An 18,793-nucleotide genomic window follows, 5' to 3' on the forward strand; every position below is an offset into this window, starting at 1 on the left:
GCGCAGCTGATCCACGCTGGGTCTTAGGAAGTGGGGTGAGAGGGAAGAGGCAAGGAGAGGCCTCGGGTAGGAGGGCAGAAAGGCTCCAAGTTCCCCTCTCGCCTGCGCCCATCCTTGCTCCCAGTCTTCCTTCATTCCTAAATATTTCAGGCACAAGTAGAATAAATATCACACATAGCAAAAATGACTTTTTTTTTTTTTTTTTAATTGCAGTAGCTTGTGGATGCTCCTGGGGTGTATGCAGAGGAATGGTGTCCTCAGCTCTGAGGGCCATTCTTATGACCCTCAGGCTGTACGCAGGGGACAGGCCAGGTGCCTGGTAGGCCGGGACAGGCATTTACTCGGCTGCCACAGGCTGGGGGGTCTCCCGCCCACTCTCGGTGGACCCCTCCAGTCCATTCTGCTCTGACCCTGGCTCAGGGTTCTCCAGAGCGTGCCGGGTGTCGGCTTGCCACAGCTGCACCAGGTCTGTGGGGGTCTTTCCTGCCTGGGGGAACCAAGAGGAGATCTGGTCATTGTTGAGAAGTCTGTCCCAGAAAGGTGCCTCACCAGCTGGGAGCAACTGGCAATGTCTGGAGGCATCTTCAGTTATGACAACTTGGGGGTCGGGGGTACTTCTGGCATCTTGAGTAGAGGCCAGGGATGCTGCTCAAACATCCTATAACGCACAGGACTCCCTCCACAACAGAAAATTTTCATTTCAAGATGTGAGCAATGCCCAGGTTAAGTCCTCATTTACACCTTCCCCTCATCTTCCTGATTTTCCCGCTATCCCCTCAACCTCCCTCTTTTTTTTCATACAGCTAGCTTCTTTTTTTAAAAAATTGAAGTATAGTTGACGTAAAATATTATATAAGTTACAGGTGTACAATATCATGATTCACAATTTTAAAGGTTATACCCCACTTATATTATTATAAAATATTGGTTATATTCCCTGTATTGTAAATATATCCTTGTAGCTTATTTTATACATAATAGTTGGTACCTCTTAATCTCCCACCCCTATGTTGCACTGTGCCCCCTCCTGCCAGCCTTTCTTGAGTCACGATGCCCCCTTACTCAATTCTCCTCCCTTTTGTGATTGCTCTAGGCCCCAGAGAAGAGCTTGGACGAGGGGATATAGGATCCTAAAGAAACTAGGGGACCACAGGAGCAAATGCAGGGTGCTAGGAATGAGTGTACCAAGTGCTTAGCTTCCTTTCAGCTCTGTTTCTCCACAACTCTGGCCTCCCTGAGCCTGGACTTTAGGACCCCCTGTGTTCTATTCGGGGGCCTTTGGGAAGTCCTCTTACCCTCCTGGCTGTTTTCTGCACTTAGATTTTCTGGATGTAGAAAAGCATAGAGAGTTGGGAAGCTGGTGGGCCCCAAATCCCCAGGGGCCTGGAGAAGCCTCCACTGTGACAGTGCCCTGAGAGCAGGCCGGCCAAGTCTTGCTCAGTTCTGTCTTTCCTCCGAGTGCCCGGGACAGGGCCTGGGAAACCAGTGCACCCTGTTTACTGAATCAGGGAAGGAGGGAACTTACCAGGTTCTTGCTCATCATGTCAGCCCCATGCAGGAGCAGCAATTTGATGATTTTGTAGCGATTGAGCCTCACAGCATCATGCAGGGCGCTGTCCCCTTCCTAGAACCAGTGTGACACTCAGCATGGTCCATGGGAGCATGTGGGAGCCCTCAGGGGGCACAGGGAGCCCCCTGCGGCAGGGCTGGGCAGGAGGGAACCCAGAAACTCACTCTGTCTTTGGCATTGATGTCCAGGCCCAGGGATAGAAAATGTTCCACGATCTCCACCTGCCCCGTCCGGACTGCCACATGCAGGGGGGTGCTCAGCAGCTGGGTGGGAGGAAGCAGAAAATGCTGGCTGAAGGGACCTGGGCTCTGGTGCCTCTAAGGGTGGAGGGGCTGTCAATTCCAGCCTTCTCCCAAGGAGGGGGAGGGAACTCTGTAATTTCCCATCATCCTCTCTGATGATCTAACTCTAAGGCATTACCTGCCACCTCCTCTGGGATGCCTTCTATGATTCCCCTCTCACTCAGATGTGAACAACTGCTCACTCCTCTGCCCTTTTAAAATAATTATAATAGATGCCACGTATCAAGAGATGACTATGTGACATACACAGCAAAAGCTTACAAAACATCAGTCTTATGTTAAATAAATAATTACTTGACATACATTTCCCCATCCAATACATATAAGAACTCTACAAAGACGTTTCATAGATGAGCAACAGAGGCTCAGAGGCCATCATCTGTTCAAGGTTACATAGAAAGCATTGAGTGAATTCAAAATGGTGGATGGATAAAAAAGTGAACAGATGAATGAATCACTGGATGGATGGATGGATGGATAGATAAATAGAAGGATGATGAATGATTTCATGGGTGAACAAATCCTGCATCTTTTGGATGGTCCTAAAGTCACCAAGATAGTGGATTTCCTCTGCTCTTCCTGCTTCCATTCCCAGATGGTGGTCTCCAAGCATTTGCTGCTGATGGCAAGACTTATCCCCGGGCTCTGAGGCACCCCAGAAACCAAACTAGCTCGCTAGCCACCTGCTTTCTGCTTTTCCGCCCTCTGCTTCCCTCCCCTCCACTCTGCCATCCCAACATCTGTGAGCATTATTGCCTCACCTTATCCCTCACATTGGTGTCTGCTCCTCGGCTCTGCAGGAGTCTCACCACCTCCAAGTGGCCCCCACGACAGGCCCAGTGCATGGCTGTGCAGTCCAGCTAGGAAGGAAGGATGGAGCCTCATTGCAGAGCTTCAGGGAAGAGTGTGCCCTCGGGGAAAGGACCCCAGCCAAGAGGGCAGGGAGATATCCAGGGGAAGGGTCCAGGGAAGGACAGTGACACTCCAGTGGCTGGGTAGTGGGTGGAGTAGAGCCGGAGAACCCTCGGGGGGTCCATTAGTCCAGGCCAGATTTACAGACAAGGCTTGGGGAGGAGGTGGTGCCCACACGAGTTCACGCAGCACACTAGCAGTGGGGCCTGGCCCCGAGGCAGTCTGTTTATGTCCCAGGTGGGAGGTCTGCAGGGACAGGGAGTCCATTAGTGCGGGACCTACCTCCTGCCCCTCACCCAACACCTGCCTCTTGCTCACCCGGTCCTGGAAATCCACAGTGGCCCCACTCTCCAGAAGCTTCTCAAGGATCTCCATGTGGCCCTCCAGGGAAGCTCGGTGCAGGGCAGTCCGGCGAAACTGTCCCCAGAGAAACAGTCAGGGCCCCAGCCTGTCCTCATCATCCACCCAGGTTGAGACCAGGGCTTATCCCAGCCTGATTCTGACCCCTGTGCTGGGTCCCCATATGGTCCACATTCTGCCAGCTCCTTCATGCTCTGTGGGACCAGCCTCGGAGGCCTCCTATGCACTGGGGACCTTCTCACTGCCCCCCAAGCACACAAGCTGAACCAGGGCATGGTGCCGGTGGGATTCCAGCCCAGTTCTCCTGGTCTTCAACTCTGTATTTGATTCTTTCCTCTTTTCCCCCTAAATATCCAGGTATGTATTACTCTGGAGGTGGTTCAAGCTGGAGAGCGTCTCCTTAGAGACCTGTGTGGAGAAAGGAAGGGGGCATCCCAAATCTTCTGAGGGGCCCCCTCTCAAAGGACACCGATGCCTGTTCTCATTTCACAATGCGCAGCTCTAAGAGGAGGCTGGCACAGGTGCCGGGCCCGGAAAGAACATCACCTGATCACAGGTGTCAGGGGAACCCCCATCCGCCAGAAACTTCTCGATGACCTTCATCTTCCCCTCCACCGCAGCTTTCAGGAATGTCTCCTCGTCCACAGGGCCCGTCTGGAGGGCGTGAATGCAGTCATGGGGGGGCCGCCCCGAGGTGATCCGCGCCATCCTCCCCTCCCCCGGCTCCCTCTGCCCACACAAGTGTCCTCCCTAGAACACTTACAATCTCCTCTGGCTCTGGAGGTGGCTCCTGGGAGGCGGCCAGGGCTTCCCGTTTCTTCTGCTTGCGTTTTTTCCGCAGCTGGATGAGGTTCTGGATGCCGCCCACGTCGATGATCTCCCTCCGCAGGTCTAGAGATGTCTTCCGCACGCGCTCTTGGCCCTGCGTGGGGATAGCCCATCAACCCCACACTGGGACACGGAGTGTGGGGCTTGGGGACCTCTGAGCTGAGCCGGAGGTGGAGGACAGGGAGCTCCTCTCAAGGAAGAAAGAATCCAGGTCTAACTCTGCCGCCCAGGACTAGGTGAAGCCAGTGAAACTGACACAGATGCCTCAGATCGAGGGACCAGGCAGGCCTGAGGGGGCTGGCTGGGAGTTGCCCAGTTTCAAGGCTCCACATAGGTTGGGGGGGGTTGATGAGGAAATCTCAAGGGCAGTTCTTAGCACAGGCCTCCAGAACCAGCTCCTGATTCTCAATCTTCCCGTGCAATTCTCCGCCTCTCTCCCTCCCTCCATCCCTCTCTGTGTTCATAAAAATAATACAGAAACATGAAAGCCCTTCTCTCGCAGAGGTAACTTCTATCACAGCTCAGTTGATGCCCTTTCCATCCTCCATGTTGTAGTCTGGACACTGCTTTTCTCTGACCAGCATGGAGATCTCTCCTGTCAGCACACACAGCCTCCCGGCATCCCATTACCACACGCCCTGTTGTATGGCTGCCTCATCACTGCCACTTCCAAAATGGGTCCCCTGGGATCTTAGACACCTGCAGATTCTGACTCAGCAGGTGTGCAGAGGAAAACTTTATCACCACCACCCCTCCCCCTTTTCACTTCTAAATTCTTTGGCTGGTTGAACAATTAAATTGATGTAAGACTGATTAATAGGAGAAACAAATTTAATTTCATGTGTATGGTAGTCCATAAAAATATGAGACTCGAAGAAGTGACTGAAGCAGGCAGCTTTTATACCTTTTAGGCAAGGAAACAATAAATTTGTGAAGTATTGAAAAGACAAAGGAGTTTGGATTTGGAGGAGCTAATTAGTGAAGAAAACAACAAGTTTTGTTTATACAGCCTTCTCAGCCCTGAATTCCTGATATTTGGTGATAAGGAAGCTCTCTGCTTTCCTGATAGAAGGAGGGTAACTTCACATGGGAGATTTATCTCCTGCTTTCTGGGGAGCAAAGGAGGGTCAGTGTATTCTTCTTACACTGGCTTTTTCTCAAATGACTTTTTAAAATAATCAGTATACCAAAGTGATATATTTGGGGGTGGCATATTCCCCTTCACAAGTGTGGGGTGGGGCCAGGAGGCTGCATCACTCACATGCCCCAGCGGTGCTGAGCTGCAGGTTCATGGACTATACTAGGAGGAGCAAGACTGTAACTGCTTTTCCTAGCACTTACCTTAACCTTTTGTAAGGACGGACTCTCAGGCCTATGGTGCTTCTCATCCTCCAACACCAGCATCTCCATGGGCAACTTCTGATGGGTGGTTCCTCGGAGTTTCTGGGGAACCAGGGAGAGGACAGGTTCCAGGATCTGCCTGCTGTGCCTAGGGGACCTGACAGCCTCCCCCACAACTAATTCAAGGACACCCCCAAAAGTCTTCCTCTTGTGTGACCTCACAGCACTTCACCTGCTCCACTCCTTTCTGGTCCAGGAGAGGCCCAGGTTAGAGCTGCGCTCCCCACCTCAGAGCTGGGTTCCCCAACTCAGCCTCAACCCCAACTCCAGTTCAAATACCTGCCTATTGACAGCCCTGGGTCTCCAGCAAAATAGGATTAAGGGCCAGCAGAATGAGTTTTAATGAAATTAAATATATTCAATATTTATAAGCACTGAGGTCTTTTGGGGGGTTAGGTTTAGGGACATTTAAAATTCACTTTGATAAAATAATTGTGATAAATGATGAGAATTTCTTAATGGGCTTATTTGACAATGTAAAACTTTGAGAACTCTGTCAGTTACCCACTTCTTTCCCTCAGGTTTTACTGATCTGTGAAATCCTAGGGCATGGAAACTGTTGCTCTCAGGATATCTGAGGGGTAGGACCTGCAGCTCTCCAGCTCTTAGCTTAAAGTGAACTCTAAGTATTAACCTTGGGTGTGTGTTAGTTGCTCAGTCATGTCTGACTCTTTGGGACCCCATGGACTGTAGCCTGCCAGGCTCCTTTGTCCATGGGATTCTCCAGGCAAGAATACTGAAGTGGATTGCCATTCCCTTCTCCAGGGAATCTTCCTGACCCAGGCATCGAACCCCAGTCACCTGCATAGCAGGTGGATTCTTTACCATCTGAGCCACCAGGGAAGCCCCCAATATTAACCTTCTCATTGTAATAATACAGGGTGGAAACTCTGTCAAGGTCTTCTCCCCATTTGTAGCTCCTACTTGCCTGGACTGCTTCCTTGTCACCTCCTCCTCTCTTCTAAAGGAAAACACTCTTTATGAAGTGCAGCCCCCGCCCCCGCTATCTCTGAAGTCCCCACCTTGCCAGGATATTCACTCAGGCTGGAGGGTGCTGAGTCCAGGTGGCAGCTGGGGAGGAATGACTCCCTCTTCTAGAGTTCTCAGCTGCCTTTTGCACTCCAAGGGTTATACTCTTCAACGGTCATTTGAGGGCTGATTTTCCAGGGCTTTTTTTCAGATGTTCCGTGGTCCACTGGCGCCTCCCTTCCATATGAAGTATACATGGTTTGAGGTCGCCCAAGGGCTGGCCTGGCTTGAAACACTGCATCTTTACCAGGGGACGCCTAGGGCTTCAGCTACTACAGCATGTGGGATCTTGGCCAGCCCCTGAAGCATCTAGAGGATGGGTTGGTCTTAATCACCTTGGCAACCCCAGCACCTGTGACAGAGGCTAGCACATAGTAGGTGCTCAGCAAGTTTTTGGAGAGTAAATGAATGAATGAGTTCATGGATGATGGCAGGCAAGCTTATCAGCTCTGCACACCTCCAAGTCCTCAGTGATGACCTAGCCCAGTAAAGTCCCCATCGAAGAGCCCCAGTCCCTGGGCTGGTCTCCGAGGTCCTCCTTCCCCACCCACCCCAAGAAAGGGGTGCAGGCTGGATATGAGGCTCTCCTCTAAGAATGCTGCTGGGCTGGGGCCTGCTGGGAACAACCGGGTCTCTACTGCTCACCCGTGCCTTACTCAGACTCCATAGCCCCTCACTTCGGATTTGTCTCTGTGGACTGCCATGCAGCAGGTGCTCAAGAAATGTTTCCTGAATTGGGTTTTCGTTGATGAAACGCAACACAACAAAATCCACCTTACTTCATAGATGGTCGCATAGATGAAATGAGAGAATGCCTGTCCACTTGTAGCACCGTGCCTGGCACGAAGGAGGCACTGGCGGCCAGGCTGGCTCTGTGGGCACGCAGAGTCCTGACAGCCTTGTCTCTATATTTACTGGATGAATGGACGGATGAGGACTGCTCCCTGTCCTCTTGCTGAAGATCTCTGTGTCCAGTGGCAGCATTCCAGAAATGGTCCAGCAGCGTGACTCACCCGCCTGGCCCTGGTGCTCATGCCCTTGGGGGAGTGAGAAATGGCATTCCTGGAGAGCCAGGGATGCCCCGACTGGGACTCAGTGGGCTCAGTCCAAGCTCTTCCGAGACAAACCTGCCCTCCCTTCCCTGGGCCTCGTGTCTTCTTCCACCGGAGTCCTGGCCCTCCCCTCTTCCTCAATCCCATTCACCTTTTTCTTTTATGAATGAAGTCTATAGGAGACGGTGGAGACACAGGTTCAATTCCTGGCTTGGGAAGATCCCCTGGAGGAGGAAATGGCAACCCACTCCAGTATTCCTGCCTGGGAAATTCCATGGACAGAGAAGCCTGGTGGGCAACAGTCCATGGGATGTCAAAGAGTCAGACATGACTGAGCAGCTGAGTGCACACACACGCACACACACAACCTCTAAACGAATTTATCTCCTCCCTCGCATTCCTGGTAGGGCTAGTCTCTCCCCCTCCAAGTTCTTCTTGGATGGCACCACTGTGCCTCACTCAACAACATGCAGTGGCTTCCCACTGCCACAGAGTATCTTTCATGTGGCCCTTGCCTGTTGGTTTGTGCCCTGCCTGCCTTCCCAGCCTCAGCCCCTACTGCCAGACTCCCTCCTGACAGTCACATTTCCACACCTGGAAATTAGCACCTGCCATTTCCTTAGCCTGGAATACCTTCCCCATCCTGATCACCACTCGCCATCCCTGAAGGCCTGACACTGCCCTCCTGTGCACAGAGAAGTCCTCAAGAGGGTCCATGGTCAATGTGATCACCCCCGTTCTGTGCTCCTTCATTCTGAGTTACACTTCTATTTCACCCTCTCTCCACTCTGCCTTGTTTCTGAGTCGACTGTGCGCCTGACAAATGTCAGCTAAAATGAACACAGGGTTGGTAAGGGAGAGGCAGGGGCTGACCTTACTGAGTCCCTCATTCCTCCCAGCATCAGGCACTTGGCAGAGAAACTCCAGGTCAAGTATTCGTTTCCATCAAATGAACAGTGGGACCAGCCCACACCTTCCTCCCTTGCTTCTTTATTCCACAGAAAATGCAACTGTTCAGAGGCCCGTGCTCAGAGGCCTCCCCTGGTGTGGCTGATGGTCCTAGAAAACCCATGTCTCCCTTGCCAGCATCCCTTCCTCACTCTGCTCCCAGTCTTTATCCTTCTTCAGGGACCAGACACTGGAGTTCCTTTTGTCCCAGCCTCCCACCCAGCAGCTGGGGGATCTCGGGGCCCCGCACTCTCAGGCCGCATCCTGGCTGTCCTGTTCTGTGTAGCTTAGCCCGTCTTCTCAAGGCCCAAGTGAGCAGACAGGGTCTCAGGGAACCCAGCTTGGCTCGCCACTTGTCTCTCAAGATCTGGGGGCTAAAGCCTTCATTTCCCACTACCAACAACCCCCTCTCAGGAGCACCCTGGAATAGCACCAACTGGGCTGTCTTCCTTCCTGCCAGGTACCCCAGCCGGGTTCTGCCTTCCTTTGACAGCAGAGCTGGGTGTCCCCGGAACCCCCTTGGGCCCCCACCCCAGCCCTACCTCATTCTCCTCCTCCTGTGCCAGCCGCTCCTCAATAAGTGCCGTGGCCCGCTGCACCTCCTCAGAGTCTGCCATTGTGCCGTCGCAACCCGCCTCAGCAGGCCCCGGGGGCTTTATATGCCAGGGCCCCCACCCCCGCCCCGCTAGGTGCTTTTGCCATGAGCTCACTGGCCCAATTCTCCACCTGCCTCCCCCACCTGTCACCTTCACCCCAGGCAGCCCCAGGGCGCAGGGGGAAGGATGGGACAGTTGCAACCCCTAACCCCTGGCCTATTAAGCTGGAGGGCCCAGTGCCTTGAGAGCGGGGATTGCAGGAAGGAGCCTGCCAGGCGCCTGTCCTGAGTGCTCAGGCCCAGCTGGGCCTCAGCCAAGACACCCAGGCTGCTCCAAGGACCCGCTGGCTGCTCTTAGCTCTGATGGCAGTGCCACCTGCTGGATGCCTCGAAATCCTGCCCAGCCAGTGCCAGTGTGGGGTCCCAAAAGCCAAATGTGGAAACCCAAGATAGGCCTACATTCCCAGGCTGTCCTGAGAACAGGCTCGCTGGCTCTGGGGAGGCGCAGACACTGTCTCCCCTGGGCTGCAGGGCTGGATGGGGGGTGGGGAGAAGGGCAGGTGCCTCCCTCTGCCTGTAGCTCTCGCAGATCTTTGCGTCTCTGGCGTCCCACAGTGCCCCCTAGTGAAGCATCGCTGCATTTGGCCGCAAGTCCATGTTAATGCTTGTGCTCAGTTGTGTCCAACTCTTTCTGACCCCATGGACTGTAGCCTGCCAGGTTCCTTTATCCATGAACTTTTCGCAGCAAGAATACTGCAGTGGGTTGCCATATCCTCCAAGGTATCTTCCCGACACAGGGATCGAACCCTCAACTTCTGTGTCTCCTGCATTGGTAGGCGGATTCTTCACCACTGAGCCGCCTGGGAAACCCATGAGTCCCTGACAAACCTCACCCGTCTGTCTGTCTCAGGGGACCTCTGGGGGACTTATACAGGGTCTTGCTTCAAAAGAGGCCACCAAAAGGGCCAGAATGCAGGGCTAAGCCTGGGTGACAAGGACACCAGGATGGAAGGATGATCTCCGGCTGATCATCCTTCCCTCCCTGGTTTCCCTGTCAGGCTGCCCTGACCAGTGGTCACGCTCACTGAGAAAAAAACTACTCCCAACTGGAGAAAGGGCAGACCTGCTTCGCTGAGTTCCACACCTGGATCTGTGGGAGCAAGTCCTGGGTCACCACAACCCAGGTTTAACCTGCCAGTGAACCAGACACCACAGCCCTGTGCTTCCGTGACACTCACGTGGCTTGCCCTAAGCCAAACAACCTTATCTAAGACGCCCCTCTCTGCTTACCTGCATGCTCCCCCTTAAGGAAACAGAAGACCCAGCTCCTTCTGCCCTCTGCTTCTCTTGGTGGCAAGCCAACACAGGCTCATCATCAGAATGCGTCAGAGATTTCACTGTAATGTCACCGAGGGTACTATCTCCAGGACACTGCACATCCCCCAGTCCCAAGGGCCTGGCTCAGGGACTGCAGAGGGAAGCCAGCACCCTTGAGCTGCAGGAGCAGAGCAGCAGGTTAACTAATGCTGCCTGTGATGCCACCTTGGCTTTCAAAGTGAGTTCACGTCCATTATCCCATTGAATCCTGCCAGCAACAGAGGAAGGGGGCAGGGCAGGTGGCACCACCTCCATTTGAAAGATAATCAAAGCGGGCTCAGAGGTTAAGTGGGTTTTCCTGAGGACCCATGAGAATGCAGGCCTGAACACCAGCACTTTGCAGCTTGCTTCACCATACTCTCTGCCGTGCCCAGAGCTGCTGGGCAGGCTGCACACCCACCTGCTCCACCCCCCTGAACTGGCTCCAGGCTCCACAGAGCCGCAGGAGAACCCAGAGTCAAAGCCAGGCAAGCAAGAAGGAAGGAGCAAAAGGCTTTATTGATAAATATGCAGATATGTCTATACACAGGGACCTGCTGTGGGGCCACGACCAGGCTGCAGACCCCACACCGCCAGGGTCACAGCCAGGAGATGGCCCTGTGCAGACCCCCAGCCACCACTGCCCAGCCACTGCCCCCTCTCTGCCAATTGTGCCGGGGGCTGGGAGAGGCAGAGGCCAGCCTCAGGCTCCTGGCCCCTGGGAGCTCACGTGTGGTCCCCTCCCCTCCAGGGCACTGGCCCTGTGCCCAGAGCAGAGTCAGGGGAGGGAGACAGCAGCTGCTTCAGACCCTGAGCAGAAAACCGGAGTGAACACAGCCATCAGCACCAGAGGACAGATCCGGGCTCCAGGGGCCTCTGGGCTGGCCCTCGTGGCTTGAACCTGCCTCGGGAGACAGAGACCGGGTGGAGGGCCCTGGTTGCCTTTTCTCTGACCAAGTTGGCGAGGCCGGTGTGTGGCAGCACACTGGTTCCTGGGTGCCGCGCACTGGTGGCCCGTGGTGTCCCCGGGAAGCAGGGTCCTCTCAGGGCTTGCCCAGCAGCCATACACAGGAGGTGCCCCTGAAGGAAAGGACAGCTCTCAAAGGCAGCGGCAGGGTGGGGGGGCCTAGTGCTCCAGGCGGGAGGCCTCTCGGCCCTGCAGAGTGCCCCCTGGCCTCTCTGCCCAGGGGTCCATGGGCTCCTCAGTCCTGGGGTGGCGGGGGCTGGTTGATGATGACCTGGATGACAAAATCTTTCTGGATCTTGGTTTCCTGGAGCCGCGTGCGGTCTGTGAGCAGCTTTCCGGAGAAGAACCATCGTTGCCAGGATGGCTCGATGCCCTCCTGGGTGTGCAGCTGCCTCTTGAGCTGCCCCACCGTGTCGGGCAGGCTGGCACTGAGCCTCACGTCCTTGCCCGTGGAGAGGCGCACCTTCAGCGGGAACTCTCGGCGCACACTGGGGGTGGGCTCAGGGGGCTCCAGGCTCTCCTCTTCCGTGTGCTCCAGAAGCAGGTTCACGGGCGGTGACAGGCAGTAGATGGGGAGTTGGTAGCGATTGCCCAGCTCATCGTAGCATTCACAGAGGGTGCCTGCGGGAAAGGCAGGCGGTCAGAGTTGGCTTGGGGACCCACTGATATGGATTAACTTGTGTCCCCTCCATCATATTCATACACTGAAGCCCTAACCCTCAGCACCACTGTACTTGGATGTTGGAGCCTATATGAGAGCAATTATGGTTAAGTGAGGTCATTTAGGTGGAGCCTTGATCCAGGGGGATTAGTGCCCTTATGAGAAGAGATACCAGAAAGCTCTCTCTCTCTTCTCCCACAATGAGGACTTAGTGAGCAGGTGGCATTTGCAAGCCAGGAAGACAGTTCTCACCAAAACCCAAATCAGCTGCCACTTTGATCTTGGGCCTCTCAGACTACATTTCTGTGGTGAGCCACCCAGTCTGCACTGTTTTGCTACAGCAGACTGAGCAGACAAATATACCTGTCATGGTCACCCCACAGTCCTCAAACCCACCCTATGGTCACGTCTTCCTTGTACAGCTGGCGGGGGCCCGAGGTAGAGTCAGGAAGACCTGGGCTGACATTCTGGCTCCACCAGGTCTGGCTCATTCAACCTTAGCAAATTACTTTTCATTTGTTCATTCAGCAACCCCTTCCTGAGCATATGTGATTGAAGTAGCATAAGCCCTGCTCTTCATGACTCATACCTAGGGGGGGCTTCAATCTTCTTACTGGTACAATGTATTGCACGTAGTAATATATTTCCTGTATCTTAAGCACCTACTACATGCTGAGACTGGACTAAATGATGTTATCTGTATCTTGTTGAATCCTAACACCCATCCTATGAGGGAAGTATCCCCACTTTATAACTGTTAAGTCACTTGGGTTTTAAATGTGAGAAGCTCAAGGTCACATAGTTAGGAAAGAGACACGGTTAAAACCCAGTTTCTGACTCTCTAGAGTTCCCACTGTTATTCTCTGCTTTGCACAGCCTCAGGGGCTGTTGTGAACTTAAATGAAATGATGCAACAGAAGCTTCTAGCTTGGTGCCCATCATATAATAATACTCAACAGAAGGTTGGTACCTGAGGTGTGCTAGGATCCCAAAGGGCCCCAAGTAATCTTTAACTTGCTCTCATCACACTGCCCTGAGATGTGTTGTGTCTTTCCACACCCTCCTCAGGCAAGCAGGGGCTGTGTTCTCATTTTCTTGGTGTCCCACTCCTGGTCTATGCTCGTAACGGTTGCCTGAATGAACAAATGAGTAGCCACACTTGCCACCCACAGCCTGCATGGAAGCGCCTGACATGGGGCTGGCCACTGGCTCTCTTCCCCAACAGCCCCCTTGCTCTGGTGGAGATAGCCCCTGCCCTGCCCACTGACCATGGGGCAAGGTGATGCTGGCTCCATCCAGGATGGCCTGAGCCAGCTCGTGGTCGTTGGCCTCGGCCGCGTAGGCGGCAGCCTTGAGGGCATCCCAGATCTCCTTGCGGCCCTCGAAGGCGGGCGCCGTGTCCCAGAACTCATCCCTCTTGCTCCGCAGCTGCCCATCAGTCATTGGGTAGTCGCTCTTCCACTTCAGCCGCTCCTTCTTCAGAGGCTCGTTGCGTCCTGGGCAGGACAGAAGGGAGAAGCTCTGCATGTGGAAAGCCAGGACTGTGGTCTGCCCTCTCCCAGCCCAGCCTCCCTAGTCCTCACTGCTGTGGTCCCTGAGCATCTGGGTCTCTGGGTCCCTTCCTGGACTCAGGGAAGAGTCTGGAAACTGCGCAAACCCCACCTGGGGGTGAAAACCCCTTTTGTCAGCAAAGCATATACTGCCTTTATTGCTGCTGTTTAAGTCTTAATTTTATTCTCTTTCTTTGATTATAAAATTGCACGTGTTCAGTATTTTAAAAATCTGGAAAAAATGTAGTTGTGTCAAAAAACAAAAAAACAACTGCGACCATTTTCGGACCCAGCTTGTGCCAGATCACAGGCTAGGCATTTTAGACTCAAAACAACCCAGTAGATGGGGGAACTAAGACCCAGAGAGCTTGTCATTGGTCTAAAGCCCCACAGGTACCAATTTAACGCCAGGTTTTCTGAACCAGAAGGTCACTCTCTGACCACTGTCTGTACCGTGCTGCCACTGGAGAAAACTTACTCAAGAATTCCACCATTTAGAAGTGACCATTGCTGGGGCTTCCCTGGCAGCTCACTGGTAAAGAACCTGCCTGCCAACGCAGGGGACATGGGCTCAATTCCTGATCCAAGAAGATCCCACATGCCGTGGAGCAACTAAACCAACAGACTACAAGTAATGAGCCTATGCTCTAGAGGGTAGGAGCTGCAACGACTGAAGCCCAAGTGCCTTAGAGCCCGTGCTCTGCAGTGGGGACACCACCGCAAAGAGAAGCCTGACCGCCACAGCTAGAGCACTTCCCCTGCTCGCCGCAGCTACAGAAAGCCCACGCGGCAACGAAGACCCAGCACAGCCAAAAATAAATAAATATGATTTTTTAAAAAAAGAAGTAACCACTGCTGACACTTAGGCGCATTTCCTTTCAGCTCCCTTTCCTCACTTTTCTCAATAGAGCTGGAGTTCTAAATAGAGTTTTAAAAACAAAAAACAATTTATGTTAAAAATAATCCTTGTTATAGAAAAGGATTTAACTGTTTTTGTGCCAATACACACCTGCTGTTTATTTCACACTTATATTATTGTCCAAGTATAGTCCCATGACTAAAAATAATAAACATTTATACGTCTTGTTACTAATATTCCACCATAAAGTTACAAAGAAGTTTTCTGAATGGTAACCAACCAACCAAAAAACCCCTGCAGCACTGGAAGAAGAAAACAATTCTGTGAAATGTCACGATTCTTGTTACTCAGCCCCAAGTGACCCCCAAGACAACTCCGGACCCAGGTCAAGACTTGAGGGCAGAAGCATCCCTCAAAGGCTTTAGGAAGCTCAGTCATCTCAAAGCTGAAGGCAGAATGAGCCACACGGGTGAGGTCAAAAGCACTCAACTCCTGTTATGAGTCAGATCCTAGGAAGGATGGGGAACTAAAGCTGGGGCAGGAGCCCTGGGCTGGAGCAGAAGAGGGGTTCCTCAAGGGAAGAGGAAGACTTTCACTGTCTAACTGTGTGAAAGAAAACACACAAAGTGCTTCCAAACACTTCCAAAGTGCTTTTTGGAAGCACTTTACCTACATCATCCGGCTTCACCCTTCCAATGGCTTTAGGTGCTAGGTATTATTATTGCTATTTCACAGATAGTGGGCCAGGCAGAGAGACTGAATGACTTGGCCTGCAGTCACACGGTAAGTGACGACAGCGTGTGGGTCCCACCGCGGGTCACACTGAATCCACACATGGCCCTCCCGTGGGTGTGCCCTACCTGTGCAGACAGAAAACTCCAAAGCCAGACGTTTAATCTGAAGTGTTCCTGGGTTAGCACAAGGAAATGCAAATCCTCTTTGTAGGAAAACAACTTCAAACCAGGCCTCAAAGAATTCCCGAGATGAAGTTCCAAGAAAAATAAATAATAAGGTCATCGTTTTTTTTTTAATCACAACATACAAAGAAACAAGGCACTGTGAGCCTGAGCCAGCAAAAACAACAGGCAAGAGAATCAGACGCACAAAGACTTCAGATACGGGACTTACCAGACACAAGAGATGAAAACACCAAGTTTAAGAAACGAGAGCCTTAAAAATATGAACAGGGCATGGGAAAAACACCCACAAAACTATCGTCAGAAGTATTCTGTGAGAGCAGTAGAGGAGAAACACTGGACACTTTTCTTTACAACAGGCTATTGACAGACAGTGTTGGGACTACAGGTTCTCCATATAGAAAAACATGAAACAAGATCCCTACCTCACACCCGCCGCAAAAATCAAAGCCCAGGTGGATCAAAGGCTTAAGTGCAAACGCCAGAAAGGAGGCAGAAAGAAATAGAGGATGACAGAACTGTTTACGTGTTCTGTTGTGGAGTTTTGGCCTGGAGGTGTTTCTGCCTGGATCAATCAAATTCCCCCTGCTTCACGATTTCTGAGTCCTTTTCTCTTTGGTCCTTTAGCAGTGGTGTCTCCCTAACAAGAGCTTTGATCCCTCCAGATTCACAGGCTTTATGCAGTGACACCCTTGGGACCTCCAGCATATGGCACTTCTGCCCCTCCACCCAAGGACCCAGATGCCAGGACCTTTTAACTTCTTGAGCGCATTTCTATAGCTTTCCCGTCTCCTTCCTCTTTGCCAGATGTCACTGCCTCCTGGTCTCTATCTAACTGCTGCTCCTTCTGGGTAGAGGTCAGGCCCAGCTAATGGGCCACTCCTAATCTGCTGAGGGTTGAGAAAGCTTTGTCAGCACCGTCAAAATTGAGAGCATCTGGTTCTAAGACAGAGGTTTCCTAAAGAAGACAGAGACTAGGCTTTGTCTGGGACATCTGTTGTTTCTGCTCAGATCCTCTACCCCACCGCCACCCTTACTTACACGGTCAGGTTTTGATTTTGTCCCTGACAATTGAGGTTGTGACCTCAGGATATCTGAAGTGTAACTGTGTATGCATTCAGCTCACTCTAATATAAACACGCCCCCATGGTGTCACCTTTCAAAGTTGTCACCTGAGGAGGCCCCACGTATCTGGAGGAGGCTTTGCTTGCATACCTGGCCCTCAGAGTCTCCTCCCCTCCACACAGAGAATAGCATGCTTTCCTGTCTGTGCTGTCAGAGACACACTTCTCATCCTAGGATGGACACGACACCCGTGAGCCTCCCCAGGTATTAACTGCATCTGCATCACCCAAGACACAAAGGCTTAAAAATTCCTCACCCTGCACGCTGGTCCTTTTAGATTGAAAATACTAGAAAATATTAGAATAGGACGCAGTGGTAGGAAGGGGGAGGGTTGAAAGGGCAGCAGGAGCCCAGCCTTCTCAGTCGGCACCGCACCTCTTCACCAGCAGGGGGCAGTCACAGCGCCTCTGGGCCAGGGGCTGGCTCCCTTTGCAGTCAATCAAACACAGCAACAAAGTACCCAGGAAAAGTTCGCCAGGTCCAAGGGAAGCACGTGTAAGAGACATGATAAAATTGTCTGGATCCCTAAACACCAATGCTTACAATTTTAGACAAGATACAGACAAAACATAAAAGAAAGCTTTTACTCTAAACATACAAGCAAACTGATGATTAATATTTTAAATTTCATTTCCCTAATGTCTTATCATTAAAAATACTGGGCAGTGGAAAGGGTATGAACACTTTTATATGTGGTACAAATTGATACAAACTTTCTGGAGGGCATTCGCTATGTTACCAAAAGTACTTAAAAGTGTGCATTCCTTTGGCTCAGTAATCTGGTTTCTAAAATGAAAGTGGCTGTCCTGTCCGACTCTTTGCCACCCTGTGGACTATACAGTCCATGGAATTCTTTAGGCCAGAATACTAGAGTGGGTAGCCTTTCCCTTCTCCAGGGGATATTCCCAAACCAGGGATTGAACCCAGGTCTCCCGCACTGCAGGAGGATTCTTTACCAGCTGAGCCACAAGGGAAGCCCAAGAATACTGGAGTGGGGAATCTATCACTTCTCCAGTGAATCTTCTGGACCCAGGAATGGAATTGGGGTCTCCTGCATTGTAGGTGTATTCTTTACCAACTGAGCTATCAAGGAAGTCCTTAGTGTCTAAAAAAATATTCAAAGAAAATAATTACACGTGTGTGGTGGAAATTCATCTACAAAGCTATTTAGCTCAGACTGGTTTTCTAGAAATAAACTCAGTGCACAAGAGAGAGGCTACATCACATCTTTGCATCCCTGGCAGCCACTCTGATGGGGCAGGAGGAGGCTAAGTAGCATGGGGACAGGTCCTTGATATGGTGAGACACAGGTTAGAGAACAGCAAGTGCTCTGTGCTCCAGCTTTTATTTCTAAAAATATATGTAAAATTACATATATATATTAAAAAGACTGGAAGGATTTATACCAAAATGTTTGGTTATATCTGATTGGCGGTTACCAATGATTTTTCTTTTTTTTTGCTTCTATTTTCCAAGTTTCCAACAATAAGCATTAATACTTTAGTAATAAGATAATGAAAATTATTAACAATGAAAGCTGTTAACAAGGAAAAGGGGTACATAAAGTTCCGAGAAGAAGCCACAGAAAAGTAGGAAGAGTCTGGGACGCCAAGGGGTGGGGTTTGAGAGTGGTGGAGAACTGGAGAACCCAAGGCCCACGGCCTCTAGGATTTCAGTTCCTGGCAGCTCTGGGTGACTCTGTTCAGGGCCAGGCAGGCTCTGCTGGTTTCAGCAGCAGCAGCAGCATCTAGGGGCCTCTACTTGTGTCTCCACCTGTCCTAGTTAAGCTCCAGGTCAAAGACAGAGTAACAGAAATGGTCCTTATCCCCCGTGAAGTTGGCAAAAGAGATTAAGAAACATCACAAAATAAAAGATCAAGGTACCTGCTTGTCTGTGGAGGGACAAAATGCCCATGATAATCCTGGGTTTCTCTGATTGTGGTGGGCAGGGAACTGAGAAGAGAATGTAAGTTTCTCAGTAGAGGCAAAAGCTGGGGTCTTGCAGGGTAGCCTGAAACGCCACCGGTGTCAGGACCAGAGCTGGAGGGTGAGGCTGGGGTACACACTCAATTCTGATTGATGAATCCCACACCGAACACAGCAAAACAGAAGTGGAGCTGGCATGCTCATCCACACCCTAACATCAGCAAGTTCAACAGATTGCCTCCAGAGTCGCTGCTGAGAGCAGATTCAGAGGGTAAAGAAAGAAGAAAACAGAGGGCATGATGTCTGGGTCGGGGGAGGATAATGATGGTGGACGCTGTGGTTTGGCCAGATAATGAACGGTGTCTGGTGATATATCACCCCCAGGGGAGGGTACTGAAAGGAGAGTGGGAGAGAGAACATTAAAGGTCCTTTCCAA

General features: G+C 51.7%; 2 protein-coding genes across 3 annotated transcripts in view; both read right to left on the bottom strand.

Annotated features, from left to right (window-relative positions):
* Window positions 1–206: 206 nt before the first annotated feature.
* ANKRD2 (ankyrin repeat domain 2) lies at window positions 207–9,134 on the bottom strand. The gene is made up of 9 exons (XM_027528460.1): window positions 8,945–9,134; window positions 5,314–5,415; window positions 3,908–4,066; window positions 3,691–3,798; window positions 3,103–3,201; window positions 2,634–2,732; window positions 1,735–1,833; window positions 1,526–1,624; window positions 207–487 (listed from the first exon to the last, which is right to left on the bottom strand). Exons 1-9 carry the CDS (start codon window positions 9,017–9,019, stop codon window positions 338–340), a joined length of 990 nt encoding a protein of 329 aa, XP_027384261.1. The 5' UTR covers window positions 9,020–9,134; the 3' UTR covers window positions 207–337.
* A 1,719-nt stretch (window positions 9,135–10,853) lies between these two features.
* UBTD1 (ubiquitin domain containing 1) overlaps window positions 10,854–18,793 on the bottom strand; it is a 50,904-nt gene continuing 42,964 nt past the window's right edge. For both annotated transcript variants that reach the window (XM_027528457.1, XM_027528458.1), the window contains 2 exons: window positions 13,250–13,477; window positions 10,854–11,941 (listed from right to left, as the gene is read on the bottom strand). In XM_027528457.1, the coding sequence (XP_027384258.1) occupies window positions 11,556–11,941; window positions 13,250–13,477 (614 nt within the window). In that variant the 3' untranslated portion in view covers window positions 10,854–11,555. The remainder of the gene's footprint in view (window positions 11,942–13,249; window positions 13,478–18,793) is intronic.

Source organism: Bos indicus x Bos taurus, chromosome 26, assembly GCF_003369695.1.
Source record: "Bos indicus x Bos taurus breed Angus x Brahman F1 hybrid chromosome 26, Bos_hybrid_MaternalHap_v2.0, whole genome shotgun sequence".
Lineage (NCBI taxonomy): Eukaryota > Metazoa > Chordata > Mammalia > Artiodactyla > Bovidae > Bos > Bos indicus x Bos taurus.